This window comes from Triticum urartu, chromosome 7 (genome assembly GCF_003073215.2).
Source record: "Triticum urartu cultivar G1812 chromosome 7, Tu2.1, whole genome shotgun sequence".
Lineage (NCBI taxonomy): Eukaryota > Viridiplantae > Streptophyta > Magnoliopsida > Poales > Poaceae > Triticum > Triticum urartu.
In genome coordinates, this window is record NC_053028.1 from 709575577 (window position 1) to 709600411 (window position 24835).

The 24835-nt window shown below is 43.2% G+C and overlaps 1 protein-coding gene across 1 annotated transcript; it reads left to right on the forward strand.

Annotated features, from left to right (window-relative positions):
* Positions 1–14625: 14625 nt before the first annotated feature.
* Positions 14626–15621, forward strand: LOC125523767 (RING-H2 finger protein ATL74-like). The gene is given in 3 exon segments (XM_048688838.1): positions 14626–14875; positions 14878–14901; positions 14904–15621. Coding segments are annotated over 3 exon segments (594 nt in total). The 5' UTR covers positions 14626–14712; the 3' UTR covers positions 15311–15621.
* Positions 15622–24835: the final 9214 nt, after the last annotated feature.

A 24835-nucleotide genomic window follows, 5' to 3' on the forward strand; every position in this document is an offset into this window, starting at 1 on the left:
TATTAGACCCAGTAATTGGCGGACATCACTTCACACGAGTCTTGATGGACGGCGGCAGCAGCCTAAACCTAATATATCAGGATACAATCCGTGGGATGGGGTTAGACCCAACACAAATTCGCCATAGCAATACTACCTTTAAAGGAGTAACGCCAGGCCCAGGGGCTCGTTGCACGGGCTCCCTCCTACTACAAGTTATATTCGGCTCCCCCGATAACTTCCATCGCGAGCATTTAACTTTCCACATCGCTCCGTTTCAAAGCGGCCATCAAGCACTGCTCGGACGCGAAGCTTTCGCTCGCTTTAATGCAATACCACACTACGCCTCCCTCACACTCAAGATGCCCGGTCCACGTGGCATCATTTCAGTGCACGGAAATATCGAGCGATCTCTGCGTGCCGAAGAGAGTGAGGCTGCCTTGGCAGCCGCACACTAAAGGCACCCGGACCAGCGAAAGCATCCAACAGGTCGTCAAGACCTCAGACACAACTAATCAAGTTCGGCGTCACTACTTATACCGAATAAACGGTCACACCCCTATTTTCAATACAAGGGGCTCAACGCGCGCAGACAAGTGGCAATTTCTTCTCATCTTGAATTACACATGGTTTCTTTAGAAAACTATCTTTTTTCACGACAACCTTTTTCACCTAAATTCCTCTCTTTTACAGATAATCATCGTGCTACACCCGTCCGGGATATGGCACAACGGAGACACAGGCGCAGACGTGCAACAGGGACCCGCCCCAAGGATTCTTTTTAGATTAAGACCCTGCGTAAACCTTTTTTACTATCTCTTGTTGATACATATCCACCGTTGAGAAGGATGCTGACGTCTTGGCATGTGGCCACGCCAGAACAATGCACGTACCTGGACACAAGGGGATTCTTACAAAGGCCATTCTTTAGGCCCGGTTTATACCACAAAGACCGAATACCTTAGGGAGTGTTCGGCGTCGCGAGTTTGGCCCTATATGCATCAGCTCTGAATCATTGTCTTCAGTCAAATGTTGGGTTTGCCCGGCTCCTGTGTTTTGGTGCCTTATGTTCCGCTTTACCGGCTAAGGTAGCACCAGGAGAACTACTGCGATTGTGCCCTCGTTCATCCGGACGAGCACCTCAGTAGAGAAAGCCGAAAACTGACTGTCATGATATAGCGTGAGACTGGTCAACCACTCGATGACCTATGGGAATGTTAGAATTCCTCCGCCTTAATGAAGGGCCTTCTTCCGGCCAGGCATGTACGCACCCCGGGATCGGGAGAGTGCGGAGCCACCAGGGGCTATCTAGTAGCCCCACTATCAAACTCCTATGGCTAAGTGAAAGTGTTAAAGCGTTATAGTCCGGTTGCCTCGCTTGCTCCGCTATCACCTCCTTTATAGGACCAAGACGTTGGGTTAAGTGTGAATGCGTGTTTTTGCGAGCACCTCCGTATTATATGCATGGGGGTTGAAGCCAACGACTGCAATCTTTCAAGTTATACACATGTATACATAAACGGCCGCCCAGGAGGCATCATATTACTTTCAGGCAAAAGTATAAAAATAGCCTTATGAAAATTTATAAAAGCATTTCGCTTACAATGAGATTACATATCACTCAAACATAATATTTTTTGAGCACTGTGTCTCTATCAAACGAGCACCCTCAATAACTTCCTCAAAGTAGTGCTCAGCAGCCCTTCGACCTATGGCCGAATCCCGCGCTGCAATAGTGGTAACATCCATCTCCGCCCAGTATGCTTTAACACGGGCAAAGGCCATTCGTGTGCCCTCTATGCACGCCGACCTCTTCATCGCATTAATGCGCGGCACCACATCAAGGAACTGCTGCACCAAGCTGAAATAGCTGTTCGGTTTTGACCTTTCCGGCCATAGCTGATCCACAACAGACCTCATGGAGAGTCCGGACAACCTATTTAGTTCGGCCCATTCAGCTAATTGACCAGTCAATGAAAGCGGACGCTCGGGAGAATGGAATTGTTTCCAAAACAGTTGGTCTACTTCACGGTTCGTCTGACTCTGGAAGTACTTGGCCGCATCGGCAACGCTCGCTGCCAAATCCATATACACATCCTCCGAACTCCATAGCCGATCCAGAGGGGCATACCGTGGATCTCCGAACTTCCTCTGCAACATAAAGGATTTCCCAGCCACAATATCCCCGACTTCCCTCAGCTCCTCCTTCTTTGCCCTCATAGCAGAGCGGAGGTCTTTTTTCGTCGCAGCATCCTTCTCAAGGTCCGATGCCTTCGCTTGGTTTTCCTTTTCAAGGACCCGGCAACGGTCGGCGGTGGCTTTCAATTCTATGGCCATCTTGGCCATCTTGTCTCGGCTCTCGCCATGCGTGGCCTTCTCGGCTCGCAAATCTTCGGCCGCCTTCAAAGCAGCCGCATTACCCAATCTCGCTTGTTCCTTGGCTCGGGCAAGTTCCGCCCGCAAGGCTTCAAAAGTGGCAGCTCCATCTGCAGTCATAACATATTAAAGATACTGGCTTCATGCTTCTCTTACTATGCGGCGTTTACCAGATAATGACACTTACCCTGTGCCTCGTCAAGCCTTTTGTTAACAAGCTCGATGTCGGCGTCTGCCGCATCCAACTGCCGTTTTAAATGAGCAAAATTGCCAGTCCGGCCAGCCACCGGAGTTTCCATCACTTGCACATAAAGGCAGTATGGTTATTACCTGAGAATACGATCCTCTGTTCATCATCGTTTTCGACGACAACCAGAGTCTTAGGGGCTACTATCTACACAGGGCACGCCTAGCATGTGCAGGACTATCATACATTATTTTACATACCTCAAAGCCTGTCAGTAGACTCATAAAAGCTTCATGCAATCCTCTTTCGGCGGACGCGATTCTCTCCACCACCATATCCATCAGCATACGGCGTTCATCTGAGATGGCCGCTCGCCCACCAACTCCCTCAGAACATCCGATCACACACTAGACGGTGCCGGACTCTTTTTCCTGCTCTCTTCGGGAGCCGGACACTGGGAGCTTCGGGGGTCAATGGGATTATCTTCTGGCCTCACCCGGTTTGGAGAGGCCCTCCGCGACGACACTTCAGGGTCGCCCGCTTCTGGACAGGAGGAATCTGGAGGAGGCGTTTCGCTCTCCATCATCTCTGGAAGAAGATCCCCCGAAGACGAGCTCATTTGAGAGGGGCTAAGGCCCGAACTGCAAAAATATAGGCGGTGGTTATTTTCTCAGAAGAAAAAGATGGCATATCTGTACTGTTAAAGTATTTCGGGTCACTCATGACTCGCAGGAGAATTGATCCCCCCTGCGGACTTTGTGCGGCAACAGCACCCCCCAAGGTAGGACCCCTTGTGGGAGATTTCTTCTCCCGTTTGGGAGCCTCGGCTTCCGAATCCCCGGGCGCAGTCCTTTTCCTCTTCTGGCCGTCTTCCTTCATGAAGATGCTCGCTCCCTCGGTTACAATGGGCAGCGTTGGGGGCCGCGCCCGCCCATATTACCCTCCGCAGTATCTTCCTTCAAGGGCTCCGGGCAAGGTGCGGCCTAGAGCATCTTTTCCAATACCGGATTTTCCAAACCCTCGGGGAGGGGGGCCGAACACCGAATCAACTTCGCCTTTGTTAACCAGTCCTGGTCAAAAAGCGAACTCTCTGAAATAACTTTGTAGCAAAGGAGAGATAGTATGTTGGACCACAAGATGCCTTACCTGTTCGGCGGCGCGGTTACAACTCAGGCCCACGTCCTCGGTGATTTCCGGACAATCCACTTGAGGTCCGAAGAATGACTTGTATGTCTCCTCGTGCGTCAGGCCGAGGAAATTTTGAATGACAAGCGGTCCCTCGGGATTGAACTCCCACAAGCGAAGGGGCCGGCGTTTGCAAGGCTGGACTTGACGGACCAGCATGACTTGTATCACCACAATCAAACTGAGATCTCCATTGAAGAGATCTCGAATGCGGCTTTGCAGTATAGGCACATCCTTTGCTGGATGCCAACTCAGTCCTCTGCTAATCCACGACATCAGTTGTGGTGGAGGGCCCAAGCGGAAAACGGGGGCGGCCGCCCACTTGGCACTTCTAGGAGCCGTGATATAGAACCACTCATGTTGCCACAATTCAGATACCTCTGGGATGGATCCTTTGGGCCATGAAGCTCCCTTCATCTTGCGTATTGAGGCACCTCCACACGCCGCATGTTGCCCCTCAATCATCTTCGGCTTTACTTCAAAGGTCTTGAGCCATAGGCCAAAGTGAGGGGTAACCCGGAGGAAGGCCTCGCACACAACGATAAATGTCATGATATGAAGAAAGGAGTCTGGAGCTAGATCATGGAAATCTAGCCCGTAGTAAAACATCAAGCCCCTGACGAAAGGATCCAAAGCGAGGCCTAGACCTCGGAGGAAGTGGGAGACGAACACGACGCTCTCGTTGGGTTCGGGGGAAGGGACGGCCTGCCCCTGGGGAGGCAGCCGATGCAAAATCTGGGCGGTCAGATATCTGGCCTCCCTCAACTTTTTGATGTCTTCTTCCGTGACGGAGGAAGGTACCCATCGGCCTTGAAGGTTAGATCCGGACATAACTGAAGGTTCGGAGCACCTGACCTGGGCTTTGGGCGTTTGAGCTTGAGGCGGGGGAAGGATTCGATTGAGCACGGGAGGAAAAATAAAAAGCCTTGCCCCTTTATAAAGAGGGTGAATATCAAGCGTCCTCTCCGTGTCCGTTTGGACTTGCCTATAATCTAGGAGTCCCAGAAGCGGTTGGGTTACCCACGCCCGTATTGATGAGAATCCTGGAATAAGGGGACACGATCTCTGCTTTAACAAGACGTGCCAAGGAAACCGCCTCGCATAACACGCTGAGGTGGGGTAATAAAACGATTCAGAGAAAGGCTTGGCCATGGTGCGATATCACACCACGGAATACGTCAGCAGATTAGATTTCTGTAAATATTATTCTCTCTTTGGTAATATGTGGAAACTTATTTTGCAGAGCCGGACACTATCTTCGTGTTCAAAATCTTCTATGAAGTACTTGGAGGAGGAACCCGCCTTGCAATGCCGAAGACAATCTGCGCGCCGGACTCGTCGTCATTGAAGCCTGGTTCAGGGGCTACTGAGGGAGTCCTGGATTAGGGGGTGTCCGGATAGCCGGACTATACCTTCGGCCGGACTCCTGGACTATGAAGATACAAGATTGAAGACTTTGTCCCGTGTCCGGAAGGGACTTTCCTTGGCGTGGAAGGCAAGCTTGGCGATACGGATATTCAGATCTCCTACCATTGTAACCGACTTTGTGTAACCCTAGCCCTCTCCGGTGTCTATATAAACCGGAGGGTTTTAGTCCGTAGGACAACATAGACAACAAGAATCATACCATAGGCTAGCTTCTAGGGTTTAGCCTCTCCGATCTCGTGGTAGATCTACTCTTGTACTACCCATATCATCAATATTAATCAAGCAGGACGTAGGGTTTTACATCCATCGAGAGGGCCTGAACCTGGGTAAAACTTTGTGTCCCTTGCCTCCTGTTACCATCCGGCCTAGACGCACAGTTCGGGACCCCCTACCCGAGATCCGCCGGTTTTGACACCGACACTTGGGTTCTCCATTCATAAAGAGAGCTAATATCAAATAACCTCTTTTCACCGGCAAGTTTGAAATCATAGTTGAGCTCTTTAATAGCCCACTATGCCCTATGTTCTAGTTCGAGAGGTAAGTGACATGCTTTTCCATATACCATTTTATACGGAGACATACCCATAGGATTTTTATATGCAGTTCTATAGGCCCATAATGCATCATCAAGTTTCTTGGACCAATTCTTTCTAGACCTATTGACAGTCTTTTGCAAAATTAATTTGAGTTCCCTATTACTCAATTCTACTTGACCACTAGACTGTGGGTGATATGGAGATGCAATTCTATGATTGACGTCATATTTAGCAAGCATTTTACGGAAAGCACCATGAATAAAATGTGAACCACCATCAGTCATTAAATATCTAGGGACTCCAAACCTCGGAAAAATAACTTCTTTAAGCATTTTAATAGAAGTGTTATGATCAGCACTACTAGTTGGAATAGCTTCTACCCACTTAGTAACGTAATCAACATCAACTAAAATATGTGTATATCCATTAGAGGCAGGAAAATGTCCCATATAATCAAAGCCCCAAACATCAAACGGTTCAATAACAAGTGAATAATTCATAGGCATTTCTTGACGTCTACTAATATTACCAACTCTTTGACATTCATCACAAGATAGGACAAACTTACGGGCATCCTTGAAGAGAGTAGGCCAATAAAAACCGGATTGCAATACCTTATGTGCAGTTCTATCTCCCGCGTGGTGTCCTCCATAAGTTTCGGAGTGGCACTTGCGTAGGATCTGTTCCTGTTCATGCTCAGGTACACGACGTCTAATAACACCATCTACTCCTTCTTTATAAAGATGTCGGTCATCCCAAAAGTAATGTCTCAAATCATAGAAGAACTTTTTCTTTTGTTGGTATGTGAAGCTAGGTGGTATGAATTTAGCAACAATGTAATTAGCATAATCAGCATACCAAGGAGTACTACGAGAAGTACTTATGACATTTAATTGTTCATCAGGAAAGCTATCATCAATAGGTAGTGGGTCGTCAAGAACATTCTCTAACCTAGATAAGTTGTCTGCAACAGGGTTCTCAGCTCCTCTTCTATCAACAATATGCAAATCAAATTCTTGTAGCAAGAAAACCCATCTAATAAGTCTAGGTTTAGCATCTTTCTTCTCCATAAGATATTTAATAGCAGCATGATCAGTGTGGATAGTTACTTTAGAATCAACAATATAAGGTCTGAACTTATCACAAGCAAATACAACTGCTAAAAGTTCTTTTTCAGTAGTAGTATAATTTCTATGAGCATTGTCTAGAGTCTTACTAGCATAATGGATAACATTTAATTTCTTATCAACTCTTTTCCCTAGAACAACACCTACAGCATAATCGCTAGCATCACACATAATTTCAAAGGGTAAATTCCAATCAGGTGGCTGAACAATAGGTGCAGAGACTAATGCTTTCATAAGTATTTCAAATGCATCTACACAATCATCATCAAAGACAAATGGTATATCTTTTTGTAATAAATTAGTCAGAGGCCGAGAAATTTTGTAGAAGTCCTTAATGAACCTCCTATAAAATCCGGCGTGACCAAGGAAACTTCTTATACCTTTGATGTCCTTGGGACACGGCATCTTTTCAATAGCATCAACCTTGGCTTTATCAACTTCAATACCTCTTTCAGAAACTTTATGCCCCAAGACAATACCTTCATTACCCATAAAGTGGCACTTTTCCCAATTCAAGACAAGATTAGTTTCTTCACATCTCTGCAAAACTCGATCAAGATTGCTCAAGCAATCATCAAAAGAAGATCCATAGACGGAAAAGTCATCCATGAAAACCTCACAAATCTTTTCACAAAAGTCAGAGAATATAGCCATCATGCATCTTTGAAAGGTAGCAGGTGCATTACATAAACCAAAAGGCATACGTCTATAAGCAAAAGTACCAAAAGGGCATGTAAAAGTAGTCTTTGATTGATCTTTAGCCGACACAGGTATTTGAGAGAAACCAGAATAACCATCTAGAAAGCAGTAATGTGTATGTTTGCATAATCTTTCTAGCATTTGATCGATAAAAGGTAAGGGGTAATGATCTTTCTTAGTAGCCTTATTTAATTTGCGGAAATCAATTACCATCCTATAACCTGTAATAATTCTCTGTGGAATCAATTCATCTTTATCATTAGGAACAACAGTAATACCTCCCTTCTTAGGGACACAATGAACATGACTTACCCACTGACTATCAGCAATGGGATACATTATACCTGCCTCCAGAAGCTTTAGTATTTCTTTTCTTACCACTTCTTTCATTTTAGGATTCAGACGTCGTTGAGGATCACAAACTGGTTTGGCATCTGCTTCCAAATTTATTTTATGTTGACATAGAGTGGGACTAATGCCCTTAAGATCATCAAGAGTATATCCAAAATAGCAGCACGGTGCTTCTTCAGAGTTTTCAATAATCTTTCTTATTCATGCTCTGAAAGGTTAGCACTAATAATAACAGGATATATCTCCTTTTCATCAAGATAAGCATATTTAAGATTATCTGGCAACGGTTTAAGCTCAAACACGGGATCACCCTTAGGTGGAGGGGGATCCCCTAGGATTTCAACAGGCAAATTGTGTTTCAGAATAGGTTCCTGTTTAAAGAATACTTCATCTATTTCCCTTCTTTTATTCATAAACATATCATTCTCATGGTCTAGCAAATATTGTTCTAAAGGATCACTAGGAGGTACGGCAATAGAAGCAAGACCAATAATTTCATCCTTACTAGGCAATTCTTCTTCACGGTGCTGTTTACTAAATTTAGAGAAATTAAACTCATGAGTCATATCATCTAAGCCGACAATAACAACATCACTTGTGCAATCTATGGTAGCATTAACAATATTCAAGAAGGGTCTACCAACTATAATGGGACAAAAGCTATCTTGTGGGGAACCAAGAACAAGAAAATTAGCAGGATATTTAGTTTTCCCACACAAGACTTCAACATATTTAACAATTCCCATTGGTGAAATAGTATCTCTATTAGCAAGTTCAATATTGACATCAATTCCTTCTAACTCAACAGGTGCAATGTCATGCATAATTTCTTTGTATAAGTCAATAGGTATTGCACTAGCACTAGCACCCATATCACATAAGCCATGATAACAATGATTTCCTATTTTAACAGAAATAACAGGCATGCCTACCACAGGTCTAGGTTTATCTGTATCACGGGGTTTAGCAATTCTAGCAGTTTCATTACAGAAGTAAATAACATGCCCATCTGTATTATCAGACAAGAGATCTTTAACAATAGCAATATTAGGTTCAACTTTAACTTGCTCAGGAGGTGTATATGTTTTAATATTGCTTTTACGAATCACAGTTGAAGCTTTAGCATGATCCTTTATCCTAACAGGGAAAGGTGGTTTCTCAACATAACAAGTAGGAACAATAGGATCATTATAAGTGACAGTCTTTTCTTCAACTTTAATAGGTGTAGCTACTTTTACTTCTATGGGAGGATGATATTTAAACCACTTCTCCTTAGGGAGATCAACATAAGTAGCAAAAGATTCACAGAAAGAAGCTACTATCTCAGAATCAAGTCCATATTTAGTGCTAAACTTACGGAAAATATCGGTATCCATAAAAGATTTAACACAATCAAACTTAGGTGTCATACCTGACTCCTTACCTTCATCGAGATCCCAATCTTCAGAGTTGCGTTTAATTCTATCCAATAAATCCCATCTAAATCCAATAGTCTTCATCATAAAAGAGCTAGCACAAGAAGTATCGAGCATGGTGCGATTATTTTCAGAGAGCCGAGCATAATTTTTTTGAAGAATTGTTTCTCTTGGGAGCTCATGATTGGGTCATGAATATAACATTGATTTAAGCCTCCCCCAAGCTTGAGCGATGCTTTCGCCTTCGCGAGGCCAAAAATTATATATATAATTGCGGTCACGATGAACAAGATGCATAGGGTAATACTTTTGATGAAATTCCAATTTCAATCTTCTATAGTTCCATGATCTCGTATCATCACATAGCCTATACCATGTCAATGCGTCTCCCTTCAAAGATAAAGGGAAGACCTTCTTCTTAGCAACATCATCGGGTATACCTGCAAGCTTAAATAATCTGCAAACTTCATCCACATATATTAGGTGTTCATCAGGATGCTTTGTTCCATCTCGTGTAAAAGGATTAGCTAGCAGTTTTTTTATCATACCCGAAGGATACTCATAAGGAGTTTCATTTTCAATAGGTTCAGTAGGTTGAGGAGCAACTCTTTGCTCTACTATTCGGGGTGAAGATACCCCGAACAAGCCCCTCAGAAGATTACTTTCCATAGTAACAAGTGACAGTAAATTTTAGCACACTATATAAATTTTTCCTTACCAAATTCCACCTACCAAAGGCGCTTCACTCCCCGGCAACGGCGCCAGAAAAGAGTCTTGATGACCCACAAGTATAGGGGATCTATCGTAGTCCTTTCGATAAGTAAGAGTGTCGAACCCAACGAGGAGCAGAAGGAAATGATAAGCGGTTTTTAGCAAGGTATTCTCTGCAAGTACTGAAATAAGTGGTAACAGATAGTTTTGTGATAAGATAATTTGTAACGAGCAACAAGTAACAAAAGTAAATAAAGTGCAGCAAGGTGGCCCAATCCTTTTTGTAGCAAAGGACAAGCCTGGACAAACTCTTATATAAGGAAAAGCGCTCCCGAGGACACATGGGAATATCGTCAAGCAAGTTTTCATCACGTTCATATGATTCGCATTCGGTACTTTGATAATTTGACATGTGGGTGGACCGGTGCTTGGGTGTTGTTCTTACTTGAACAAGCATACCACTTATGATTAACCTCTATTGCAAGCATCCGCAACTACAACAAAAGTATTAAGGTAAACCTAACCATAGCATGAAACATATGGATCCAAATCAGCCCCTTACGAAGCAACGCATAAACTAGGGTTTAAGCTTCTGTCACTCTAGCAACCCATCATCTACTTATTACTTCTCAATGCCTTCCTCTAGGCCCAAATAATGGTGAAGTGTTATGTAGTCGACGTTCACATAACACCACTAGAGGCTAGACAACATACATCTCATCAAAATATCAAACGAATACCAAATTCACATGACTACTAATAGCAAGACTTCTCCCTTGTCCTCAGGAACAAACATAACTACTCACAAAGCATATTCATGTTCATAATCAGAGGAATAATAATATGCATAAAGGATCTGAACATATGATCTTCCACCAATTAAACCAACTAGCATCAACTACAAGGAGTAATTAACACTACTAGCACCAATCCCGGACTTGGAGACAAGAATTGGATACAAGAGATGAACTAGGGTTTTGAGATGAGATGGTGCTGATGAAGATGTTGATGGAGATTGCCCTCTCCCGATGAGAGGAGCGTTGGTGATGACGATGGCGATGATTTCCCCCTCCAGGAGAGAAGTTTCCCCGGCAGAACAGCTCTGCCGGAGCCCTAGATTGGTTCTGCCAAGGTTCCGCCTCGTGGCGGCGGAGTTTCATCCCGAAAGGTTGCTTCTGGGTTTTTTCTCGACGAAAGACTTCATATAGCAGAAGATGGTCGTCGGAGAGCCACCAGGGGGCCCACGAGGTAGGGGCGCACCGTAGGGGGGGCGCCCCCCACCCTCGTGGACAGGGTGTGGGCCCCCTGGTCTTCATCTTTGGCGAGGATTTTTCATTATTTATTATAAGGTATTCCGTGGAGTTTTAGGACTTTTGGAGTTGTTCAGAATAGGTCTCTAATATTTGCTCCTTTTCCAGCCCAGAATTCCAGCTGCCGGCATTCGCCCTCCTTATGTAAACCTTATAAAATAAGAGAGAATAGCCATAAGTATTGTGACATAATGTGAAATAACAGCCCATAATGCAATAAATATCAATATAAAAGCATGATGCAAAATGGAAGTATCACATGGCCAGATTAACAATCTTGTGATCATTCTGATTTTTGACACCAAATTGTGTCGATGGATTAGGTGTCTGCAGTCTGTTCGAACCAAAATAATCCCATGTGAGGTACGTGCATGTCTGATCACATGTAGCCACACTAGTGAAAGTTGGTGCATGAGAGGTACTCATAGTGAGAGTAGCATGCAGGCCGGCGGCTAGAGCAGAGGAATGGACTCAGTTTGTTGACTAACTAATCAAGCACGCATGGAGAGACAACCTAACCGATAATAGGGGATCAATCATATATAACACGACGAGATGCCGCACCATAGATAGATAGAGAGATAGAAGCTTTCTTTAAACTGCACTATATATACATTGTCAAGTTGATCGACTGATTAATTAAGACAAGCTACTAGTATCATCAATGGCCATTTGAGTCAAAAAGGTCTTTATTGCAACTTGCATATGTTCCTCTCCCTCCATCTTCTTCTCTTTCTCATCTAACGCCGAAAATGGTGACCAGCCAAAAAAATTTAACAATGAGGATTAGACAATGCTCTAGATAGGTAGATAGGCAATCCTTGATGTCGCACTAACTCTGGTTAGATCATGTATATCTGAGTGATAAATATTTAGATTACCTCAACACGCATAATAAGATCTATAGTAGGCTATACCTAAGTGGGTACATGCACTTTGTATCGTTTTGCTCTTGGAGGTGGAGACATGCTTTAAATCTCACCTAGAAAATGAGATTTAAAGCATGTCTCCAATTTGGAAATGTGTGTATCGATAGCTCTTTTGCATTTCACTTCCACTTTGGATAGAAGCACACCTAGAAAATGAGATTTAAAGCATTTCTCCAATTAGTCCCTACTAACGCGGTCACTTAGCCTTGATCCGGATGCGTTTTCATTCAAAGTCTTCCAACAAATGTAATCTTTTTTAGTACATTTCAATAATAATGAAATTGCCTGCACTCATAATATTTCTTCGTGCAGTCAAAGAGCTAAAAAAATCTTTATCAAATTCGCATACCCAAGGTTGGTGAAACATCCATCTTTGTCATGGTTATTTGCATTTACTTCCTTGACACAAATATCAAGGAAAATTTAAGGCCCATACTATCTCACTGTGATTTCACTTCCCCCCTTTTTCAATCTATATAGCATAAACAAATTAATGAAAAAAAGAGAATTTTGTTCATATCATGAAAGCAAGCTCACTGCCAATACAAAAAAGACAAGAGCTAGTAGTATCATGCATAATCTAGCATGAGTGAAAAGAACTTGGAAACTCGCATATGCATGTTCCTCTACATTAGCTATTTATTGCCGTCTAGCGCTGGAAATAGGGAGCGGAAAAGTTCAAATTAAAAGCGGTCGGCCAATCAGGGGTAACTTTACTCACCAATCCAGGTGGTCAAACTACGCATATGTGTACCACAAAGGAATTATGCAAATTAGTTAACTTTTCTTCCTTGTGGGAGCTGGGAACAACTAATCAAGTTTTCTCTTTAGATATAAGATCCCTCCCATCCTATGAAGAAAGGGGTTGGTGTTGAAAGACGGTACTTTCTAACGCTTTATCTTTTCCCTTTTCTTTACCATGTAATCTAAGTCCACCATATATAGTACTTGACAGTGAGTCATTGCACTAACTATGAATGGATGGGTGGATCAGGAATGTATATCTTAATTAGTGATAAACTATTAAGATTACCTCAACGCGCATGATATATCTGGATCTCCGGCCGGTAGGCGATAGCTAGATGTGTGCACACACTTTGTATCATTTTCCCCGTGCGTTGTCTTGCTCAAGTGGATGAAACCATCGAGCTTCACAGCTCTCTGTATCTCACTTTAACTTTTGACAAAAGCATGATTTAAAAGCGCGCCTCGCCCTCTAATCTTCTACATACAAGCGCCTAGTCACTGGATACCTAGCACTATCTGCCACTTGGCTTCTTCCACCTCCTGCAGTAGCGTCAGTTAAAGCGTGTCTCTTATCTTTAAACTCGTTTAGCTACAAGACCTATGCCACCCACTCCTCTCGTACAATTACTATCACTTAGTAGAGTATATCAAACCAACATAGGCCTTCTGACTTCTGGCTTCATGTTGAAGCACAACCAACTTCGGTTTTGTCCACACATAATCCATACTAAATCGAACAAATCCTTGAAGTTTCATTCATGTAGGCGTGTACTAGCACCCTTCACCGCTGGAAAAAAGAAAAAGAGAATAATAGTTAATTGAAAATGATCAAAACATTATTTTTGTCAAAAGGGGCCTCGAATCTACCTATTTTCCCGCTTCACTTCCAAATAAGAAAAGTACACAGAGCATCTCCAATCAGACTTGCCTAATCTGACCCCTTACATGTCTACAGAGACAACCAGACAGTGTTTGGCATGTACACATTGAACCTTTATTTGTCTGTTGATGCAGTTGTGTACCTCAAATTGTCCATTCACAAACATATAAATGGTGGGGATGGAGAAACCAGAAGGAGAGAAAAAAAGAAGAGAAACTTGGTCTGAATTTAAGATGGTGAGCTGTCCTAACACCCTCATTTTCTCCTTACATATGAGTGGACATCCCAAACATATGAAGGCGATTTGGGAGATTGGTTGCATAGCATATTTCTTCTCTCGTATCCCGACACTACCGCGGTTGTCCATCCGGATATATGGTAAGTATTTAATGTCCCTGGTTGGAGATGCTCTTAGCACCACAATTTTGTTGTCTTTTTAGCATCGCACGATCTAAAAGTGCTAAAGCGTGTCTCATCTTTTCACACATACTGTGGTTCAGTGGCTGGTCTATAATTAGACTTTTAGTTACTATTTTCACCACTGATCACTACCACTCAGTACAACAGTGGTGTCCCTAGATACTTGATTGGCATGGAAAAATATCCTTCCATGGACCAAACCAAAAGGATAATAGTACAAACCAAGCTGCCAGGGTTGCATGGACAAATATCCTCGAGTAGCATGCATGGACCCGGTTACCTGTCCAGGAGCCCACTGGTCCTTGCGCCACCACCCCACTGACCCTAAAAAAACCATGTGTTCGCAGTCCACGGTCAGAACTCAGACCAACACATCTGCTCCAGTCAAAACTAGCTCTTAGCCACCAGAGCATTCCGGGCGACAACAAGACCATGCGTGTTCCGGCAAGAGTCCTGCACCACGCGACCGCCCTCGCCCCCTCCGGCACCGGAGGGACGTCGTCGTCGTCGCCTGCTTCACCACAACAACCGCCGGGGCAGGCAGAGCCGATGACGGTGGACTCAGACATGGCGGTCATCCTGGCGTCAATGATGTGCGCCTCGTTTGCGTCCTCAGACTCGCTTTGCTTCCCGGTGCGCATGCCGAAGCCGACGCTCCAGCTCCAGTTCGTCCTCCAACCCACCCCGGGAGGGCCTCAAGAAGAAGGCAATTGACGCGCTCCCCACCGTCTCCTTCGCCACAACCGCTTCACCGCAACCGGCAGCAACGGAGTGTGCGATATGCCTAGCCGAGTTCGCGGAGGGGGAGAGCATGCGCGTTCTCCCGCATTGCGGCCACGCCTTCCATGTTCTCTGCATCGATGCTTGGCTCCGGACCTGCGCCAGCTGCCCCTCTTGCCGCGCCTCCATCGTTGCTGTTCCAGCCCCTGCACCTACGCTAGTGGTCGTAGTGGCAGGGAACAACAGGTGCGGGAGGTGCGGCGAGCTGGCCGCGCCGGCTGGTGGTGGAGATAGCACGTTCTTGCCTTAATCAGTTTATCTTATTCCTCTTATGTTCTCTTTTCCTCCGGTTTGCTAGTTAGGCTATGTAATTAATTGAAATTTTCTTAGTTAGTCGAGTATTTACCATCAGCTAGTAATTAATTACATGAGTTGTACTTGTACTTAGTTAAGTAGTAGCACTATTGTTCTTGTGCTTCATTTTCTTCAACTTCGTCTACTTTGTTTGGTAAATGAGTCGCTGTATGTCGACCCAACTAGTTTAGTAGCTTTGTTTGTAAAGTGCATAATATACGATACAACCACGTACGGTGAACTAAAGTGTGAACTACATATAGTGTTCCTTTCTGCGACAACAAATCTCTTCTTTGTAATTATGCTTCAACAAATTATTGGGCACAAATACAGTCCGACAATAGCTTTTAATATGTTCTGTGTGAGTGGCAGCAATCTATTGTCGTTATCAATTTGTTTTGTTTTAACCTAATCATTGCAACATGCAACAAATTAAGTTTTTAGTCTCCATCTGAATCAATTCCCCATTGATTGAAGCAAACGGACTATGTACCGGCTCGACCGGTGGAGATTGAACGAAAAAGTGCAAGGACAAATCATAGGGAAGAACGATTTCTGCAGGACAACAATCCACTGGATCAGAAGTCATGAATCCGTAGGAGTGGAACATAACAAGCTCTGTATTGACCAGACGACCGCATACTAGGACTGCGATGGATCCGTAGGTCTTTTAATGTCTACGACATAGTCTCAACATCAAGACATACACACATAATGAGTATTAGAAAAAATAACTTAAACTCTAAACTACCCATTGTTGAAAAAAAAACTCTAAACTCTAAACAAGGACAAAACAAATTTTTATCCATAGTGTTCCACATCTCGATGTTAGGAGGGCTCATGGAGGCGGGGGGTGCCCAAGAAACACTCACGAAAGACTATATGTTGGTAGCTATGATTTTGATTCTACTCAGTGTGAATATTTGTTTGGGCATAGAGTGAGTAATGTCTATATAACATGTGGGCCAGAAGAAGAAAAACCAGGTGCCTACATGACTGGTACATCTACACAATACCATAGTAGATGACACTACGCAATGACGGGCATGTATGTGGAAAACCGTGGAAACATGTACTTTTTGCCAAAGGTGGGTGGCCAACTAAAGTTGGGGATAAGAAGATGCATATACATCTGCTTCTATCCAAATATTTCTCCACTTGGCCGGCCTTCATGAGGCCTTTATGTGCAGTGTACTGTCCTGTCTCCAAGATTCATCTTTTTCTCTTGCTAAAGATTAATCATCTGTTTTTTGAAATATCCATGGCTGGCTGGGTGTTGGGAACTAGAGTCTCCATGTATAGTGTGGTGCATGTGCAGCAAGTGAACAACTGACAGGGTCATTGTCAAACAATCAAATGGTATGAAAAGTTAAGTGTGACTTTGAGCGATGAATGTCTCACATTCGTTTCATTTATATATAGTGGATTTCTAGGGTAAATTAATTAGCAAATAGTTCTGTGATCATCAGGGTTATGAAACTAAATGAATCAATAAACTATGTTAGTTAGGCCTCCCCGCTACAGTTATATAACTCATAAGGACATATCCAGTAATGTGGCACTATAATTAAAGATGAGAGTGGTGCTAACAATATCATACTACGATACAATATCTTAACAATATAAACCCCCAATGCAGTAAGATATATGTAATCCTGGCTAAATAGGAAGTGTGAGCCGCACTAACCCCGTATGGAATGAATCATATATAGTATCTTATTATATATACTAGTGATATGAAGATTACCTTAGCTCAATGCGCATAACTGAGCGTTAGGTGGTAGGTACACACACTTTGAGCATTTCCACTCTTGACTGTGGTCTTCAATTTCATGGTGAAACGACGAGCTAGGTAGCTCTTGGCTAATCACTTTCACTTTTGAGAAAAGCACAAATTAAAGGGAGATTACAAGTGTGGCTGTCTCTAATCTTCCACACATGCACTGGTTTTGGCTGCAACTTGACTTACTCCTCGAATAGTATCGTCACTATAGTATGGTTTCCTTTTTTTTGTGGTGACAAGCTTGATTATACCGTGTACTTTTCTAGGCAGAGCAACACTAATTAAAAAAGCATAGTTAACTTGTCACGAGTGCAAGCAAAATATCCCCAAGTGGCATGAACTGCAGCAGCACATGCCACTGCTTCGACGCATCCTTTTCTTATCAAAATTTTGTCCATCCCTTATGTTCCTGATGATTTGTTTTGTGCATCGGTAACTTCTAAGAATAGTAAACAAATGTTGGGAAATTTCATCAAGATTACCCGCAAATTCAGCTAGCCGACGAAACACCTCTTTCATAGATTCACTTTACAGTAAGACAAATCAAAATCATGGATTAACTTTAGGGAGCCTCATCTTTCCAAACACACTATGGTTGTGGTCGGTCTCCAATTAGAAGGTTAGTAACAACCTGTTGTAATACTCACTCCCTACAGCGTCACGACTCACCATATTGTACTATTGCCGTCCATGTAGAAAAACATGACACACCTGCATGTGGAAGCATCCTATAGTGGCATGCATGCATTGAGACCCCCGCCTCTACTGCATGGGCCTGGCGGAATTTAGAATACTAGCAGGTAGAGGTGCGGCAGCACGCCGCGCCTGAGCTTAAGCCCGTCGTTAGCCATATGTTGTTTCTCATATTCGTTATGGATAGTTTATCGGGTTTTGGTAAGTGATGCAAGAATAATATAGTAGATAATATGGATCATTTAGTCAATTTCATGAATTGGTGACATATATGATAAATAAAATAGTACAATGAAGTGTTGTTTAAGAGAGTAATATTGTGTAGCTAGATGGTGTACAAATGTAGATAAAGAAAAACTTGGTGAAAATACATCATGGCTTTTTAGCACTTCAGATTCTTTGTTCTTGATCTTCATGATTAATTTGGTCTTGATGAACATAAATTGGAGGGTATTTACATCCTTTCGGGATTTGATTAGGGTGCTCCTCTCGGGCCCATCCACTAAAGATTTTAGTCTATGGAAAAATTAATTCGCAAGCACAACATGATAGCGGCTCGATTAACATAGGTGTAGTTTACGCGAGAAGACAATTCATCAACACGGTAGCTTGGAGCCAATCAAATTAATTACCCCTTGTGTGGATGTGTTGTCCGGCTAATAAGGTTCATTTAGCTGATCAGGAGCCAACAAGTACCATGATAATTACAAAAACTTCGGATCTTATCAACTATTAATAGCGATTACAAACATGGTATTTTTCTTCTTCTAGAAATGTGTGATGAGCACAAATGGAAGTATCAACTGGCTAAATCATATATCTTGTGTAGGCCAAAGGACCTAGGATGGATATGCATCGGAAACATCAAAAACATCAAAATTAAAAATAAGTGCTTGCATAGCAAATAGCTATTCAAGCTACAAAATGGGGAAGGGTGTCTCGCAAGAGCTCCTCCATAATAACACTTATATTGCAAGAATATATCTGTTTTGGAAGCCTTCCCGAAGTGGATGCCAAACCAACCGATTCTCTGTTTTGAAAGGGCTTGATGAAGTTGCTGATGGCCAATCGATGAGTTTCTGGGAGATACCTAGCTAGGTGAAAATCTGCTTGCGACTATGTACCCTTCAATTTACAATATAGTGTTAGAGGAGATGGTACAATTCAATATGTTTTTGGATCGACACCTCTGGACATCCAATTCGGGAGGGCCATAATTGGTGAGAAATTGATGCATGGCTCCTTTAGTTTGTATGATGATGTTGGTCAACTTAGCTCACGTGCCGAATGTTTTGGTGGAGAGTTAAGACCAGCAACGTGTTTGCTGTTAAGTCTATGTATGCAAATCTTATAAATATGGGGCTGACTTTTCGCAGAAAGAATATTCGAAAAATAAAGTTCCTTTAGAGATAAAATTTTATGTGATTTGTACAGAGGTCTATGTATGCCGATCTTATAAATATGGGACCCATGTTCCAGAGAAATAATATTTGGAACGTTAAAGTTCCTTTAGAGATAAAATTTTATGTGATTTGTACAGAGGAAGTGATCTTCACCAAAGATTATTTGGCTAAAAGAAACCATAAGAGATGTATAAAGTGTTGTTTTGTGTTCAAGATGAAATAATTTAACATTTCTCTATTTCCGCCCTTTCACAACTTTGATTTGGCGTGCGACTCTTGTTGCATGTAATATGTCACCCCCAACAAATGTCCCAAATTTATTCGGAATCTGGTTGGTTGGTATCAACAAAAACCTTAAGGGTCATATCCGTATAGGGGTTTGTGCCTTACTTTGGGGAAATTGGAATTACTGGAATGACTATGTTTTTAGTGGGTCTTTCTCTATTAACTTTGTGCAGCTTATTTGCAAGGCCATCACATCGATCCGTATGTGATCATCACTTCAAAACGGGGACACTGGGAGCTCATGGCGTCTGGGTGCAACCGTATGGAGACGGTTTCACAATCGTTATTCAACCAGTTTGGCTGGCATGTCACTAATAGATTATGTGGTTTAAGTCATGTGATCTTAATACGACATTTTGTGGTCATTTTTCTGTTTTCTTATTTTAATTGCTATTGCGTACTTGTTGAACTTTGTCCTTTTTTTAACAAAGATGGTTGTGTGCATCATGATGATTTAGAGGTCAGAGTCTACCCCTTTTTCAACAACAAAATTGCATTTCTGTGGAGGGATAGAAAACATACAATTTTTTCTCTAGCTGATAACTAGTGGGTTCACCTATAATACTTGCACTACAGTTCAGGCGACATTTTTGCTAAATCACGGTTGATTTTGCAGCCGTTGGAGGTTGGGAAGTCAATGCTGCTTTATTTTTTGCGAGACCATCAAGATGTTGACACAATGAAACTTGCTGTCCTATGGTTTTCCACCTCTCGGTGTCAGAAAAGCCATCAAAGACGAGGAGAACCGACGAAACAAGGAATCATCTTTCTAAAACCAGGTGCGTCCATTAGGATTGGCATGTCCCTATAGGAACTGCCGAACTGTACAGTGGCTTGATGGGAGAGGCGTGATTCTGGACCATGGTTCAGCCGAACCTATGGTCGACGCTGTACGATTCAACATCCTGCTACATGTGGATCCGCGTCATGCATTGTTTAACATGCAAACAGCTCCCATCATGCATTTTTTAATCAATCATACACGGATCCTTATGAAAAGTGTTCAGAGATCAATGGTGTCGAGCGTAGGTTCGGCTGAACCATGGTTCCGTATAACATTTTCGGGCTTGATGGGCATATATGTGAGAGAATCATGAAAACGTGAACCTTTTGGCAAAGGTCGCTGACCAGCTAACGTTTGGGATAATTTCATAAGTAGAAGATAGTATATATGCGTTGCATCCCGTGTCTAAATATCTCTGCATTTCGGCGGGCTTTCATGATGGATGGATGGCCTTTATGTGTACCATCCAGTCTCAAAGATTCACCTTTTCTACGGCCAAAGATTCATCGGCTAGCTGGTGATTGGAATGCCCGTGGTTTTGGGTTTCTGGGACCTGGGCATGTACGTATGTTTGCTTGGTGCATGCAAGTGCAGCAGATCATGGTCAAGTGAATAATCTTATGATCATTGTAATGTTGAAATTAACTAAGGACATGTTCGGTTGGTAAGAATCTGCTGGGATTGGGGGTTTGGAACTACGAGCATGTTCGATTGAGCTAAATTCCCTGTCAATCTCGCTAACACCTGCGAAACTGAACAAACCCTAAATGACGTGTATGGACTGTGTAGGTGTTTCACACTTGTTTGACTCAAAATAATCCCATTTCTAGTACTGCACACGCACACACACGCACGCGCACACGCGCGCACACACACGTGCGGCATACATGCATGCATGTCCAAATATGGAGCCGCACTAGCTAAAAAAAGTTGATGTATGAGAGGTAGATGCAGGCCGGCCGGCTAGAGCAGCGGAATGGACTCAATTAGTTGACTAATTAATCAATGAAGAACATACGTGGAGACAACCTAACAGATAACAGATGATCGATCACTTACAAACCCCACAGATACATAGATGCTGCTTTCCGGGACCTGCACCATATACCTTGTTAAGTTACTAGACAGATTAATTAAGAGTAGCTGCTAGTATCATCCATGCAAGCTAAAATGATGGCCAATTAGGTCAAAATCGTCTTGCAACTTGCATGTTCTTGTCCATTTTCTTAGCTCCCTATTGTCGTTTAGCGCCGAAAATGGCGACCAGCGAGAGAAAGAAGTTTCAATTTAAAGCAGCAACTATACATGCTCATATCCGGGGTCTAAACATAGGAAAAAACCCTGGCATATTTTTATAGGAGTGAGAAACACCGTTTGAAATATCTGCTCCCTGTGGTGGGGATCGGCTGGCCTAGAACACAGGACTATGTCCCTACCACTGAGCTACACTCAGTTATTCTTGGGGTCTACGATCGAATATATATACACAAACACACTCTCTGAGATGGAAATAAGCATTTCACCAATTTTATTTAGCGCGTTTTTCATGTGCAAAAGTCCAAAGTGTTTTACTTAAGATACTATACATCCTGTGTAAAATAAAGTAAAAGGGGATTAAACAACCCTACTTTTCTTCCCTTTTCCCCCTTTTTTTGCGAATATTCTTCCCTTTTTCCTTCCACAAGCTAACTCGCCTATACAATCCCTGATGGTGAGCTGTCGCACTAGCTATGAATGGATCATGTATATCTTAATCAGATTACCTCAACAAGCATAATAAGATCTTCAATATATAGGCGATAGGTAGGTAGTACCACTACCACACTTTGATCGTTTTCCCCATGGTCTTTGCTCTTGGGTGGTGAAACGAGCTGATTGCTCTTTCGCATTGCACTTTCACTTTTAACAAAAGCACATTTGAAAAGAGGATTTAAAGCATGTCTCTATTAAGTTACGACTAGAGCGCTGCCACTTATTCTTAGCACACCAGTGTCAAAAAGCACAAGTAAAAGCATGCGTGTGTCTCGTCGTGCATACATGCATGCACTTGTTTTAGTTACTAGCGCAATGCCACTTAGACCTGCATTCATAGATAGCTGTAGCTAGATTCTACCGCACTTTCTTCTTAGCCAGTGGCCACGCATCATTCTGAAAACACACGAGCCTTTTCTGATAATTCAGTACACAACTTAGGGCATCTCTAAATTGGACCCTCGAACTGCCCACAACCATTCAGATCGTATGGTTCGGACTTGTTTTGCGATCTAACGCGGGCCTGTATTCGTCCACTGACCCATTTGGACGTCCTTCTTCCCGCAAACTGAAAGCAAACTAGGTGGCTTTACGGCGGTCTGGACAGCAGCCACGTAGGTCTCCGACACCACCGGCTCACCCAAAACCCCTCCCGGACCTCGTATCTCCATCCTTCCCTCTTTCTCTGCATCTGTTTTGCCTATCGCCGATGCCACCACAACACCTCCCAGGCCGTCTGCCAAACACTTCCCGAAGCTCCATGACCTCTACTGCTACACCCTGGTTCCCATGCCACTTTTCCTTTGCCGCCAGTCCACACCTCTCCTCCGTCCACTGCGCAGGTATCACCCGCCCCTATGGTACTCACCATGCCCAACAAGTCTTTGGTGAAATGCCCGTGCTAATTATTTTTACCCTTCTTCTTTGAAGCAATGAATTCGAATATTGAGTACACATATGAGCACAACATTGTGTCGTCCGACAAGGAGGACTACGTGAATGAGACGGCGATGATGTAGGCGGTCCTGGCAAACGCGGAGCGTGCAGAACGTCATGTTCTCAATTCAAAAAGATCGATCAAGGGTCATCGAGTGCTCAGTCAGAAGAGGGCATGCAACCATTTGACACCGATGGATGATTACTTTGCCTGCGATGCTCTATTCGCTGACAATTTTCACCGGCGCTTTCGGATGCGAAAAATGTCTTTGATCGTCTCTACTATGGCATCTGATACTTTGATTACTACTTCATCTTGATGGTCTGGTTATCTGGTTACAATAAGTGCATCGACGCATTGCAGATGCTCTTTTGCATATGATAGGGCCGCTGATTCGTGCGATGAATACATATAGATGTCTGAGAGCACATGCGGAGATAACATGGTTAGATTTGCTACTGCCATGATCTCGGTGATTGGATCTGAGTACTTGAGGCAACAAATTGTCACAAACGCCGACATGATCTTGGCAATGCCCGAAGCAAGAGGGTGGCCAGGTTTGCTCGGATCTATTGACTACATGCATTGGCGATGGAAGAACTGCCCAATAGCTCTACAAGGGCAATACCAGGGTCATGTTAAAATTCCCACCATCATTCTTGAAGCAGTTGCATAACAGGATTTCTGGATTTGGCATGTTTTCTTTGGAATGCCCAGGTCTGACAATGACATCAATATGCTGCAACTAACTTCATTGTTTGCCAGGCCGATTGAAGGGCTTCTTGCAATTATATTGTCACTGGCCATGAATACGACATGGGTTACTATCTGGCTGACGGTATCTCCTCCTTGGGCTACTTCTGTCAAAACTATCTTTGAGCCACTTTGTCAGAAAAAAGGTCTTAATTTTCCCAAAGACAAGAAGCGGCTAGAAAGAATGTTGGGAAGGCATTCAGAGTTCTCCATGCCCGTTTTGCAATTGTACATGGACCTACTAAACAATGGGCCCGGAAACCTTGTGGGAGATGATGACATGTTGTGTGATCATACATGATCGTGGAGGATGAGGGTGATGACGCTGCCTCAGCTCTTGTTTTGAGAACATGGTGATCCTATCAAACTTTGAGAGCGGAATCCATGCTTGATGAGATTGTTCAAATGCATCAACAAATTCGACATTGAGCAACTCATGAGCAATTGAAGGAAGATGTGATTGAGCATCTCTGGGCGGTTAAAGAAGAAAACTAGTACATATGTGCTAGTTGAATTCAAATTTAAACTACTTTAATTTGAAAACAATGTTCGATTGTAATATTTAAACTAGAACTACTACCGCATTTGAACATTTTGAGATAAACTACAACTTGATATGCAGTTATCTTGAGTTTGCGGGCTTTAAAACACATAGAAACGGATGTTTACGGCTAGATTTGGATGGTCGGCTCACGCATTAGTATCCGTGGACTGGTCCCCATCGGTCCATAGACGGATGCGGTGTCTGGTTTGAGTGTCAGCCTTGGAGATTCCTTTATGTCCCTAAAATTATAAACTTACTTACAATAGAAGTATGCATTATTTGTAGTCATGTTATGCATACAAATTTTAGTCAAAAGGGGTGTCTCAAATCTCTTTCGCCGATCCGCTTTACAATACGAAATGAGTTGGCACTACCAGTTTTCTTCTTCTTCTAGGGAGCAAAGCACGAGTCAAAAGAAGTAAAGCGTGTCTCGTCTTTTCACACACACAAGCACGCATGGATGGTCTCTAGGAAAGCTGACATATTTAGGTTGTGTTCGGAGTCCACCGCTCCGTCACCAGAAAGCGGAGCGCGCGGAGCAGCCAAT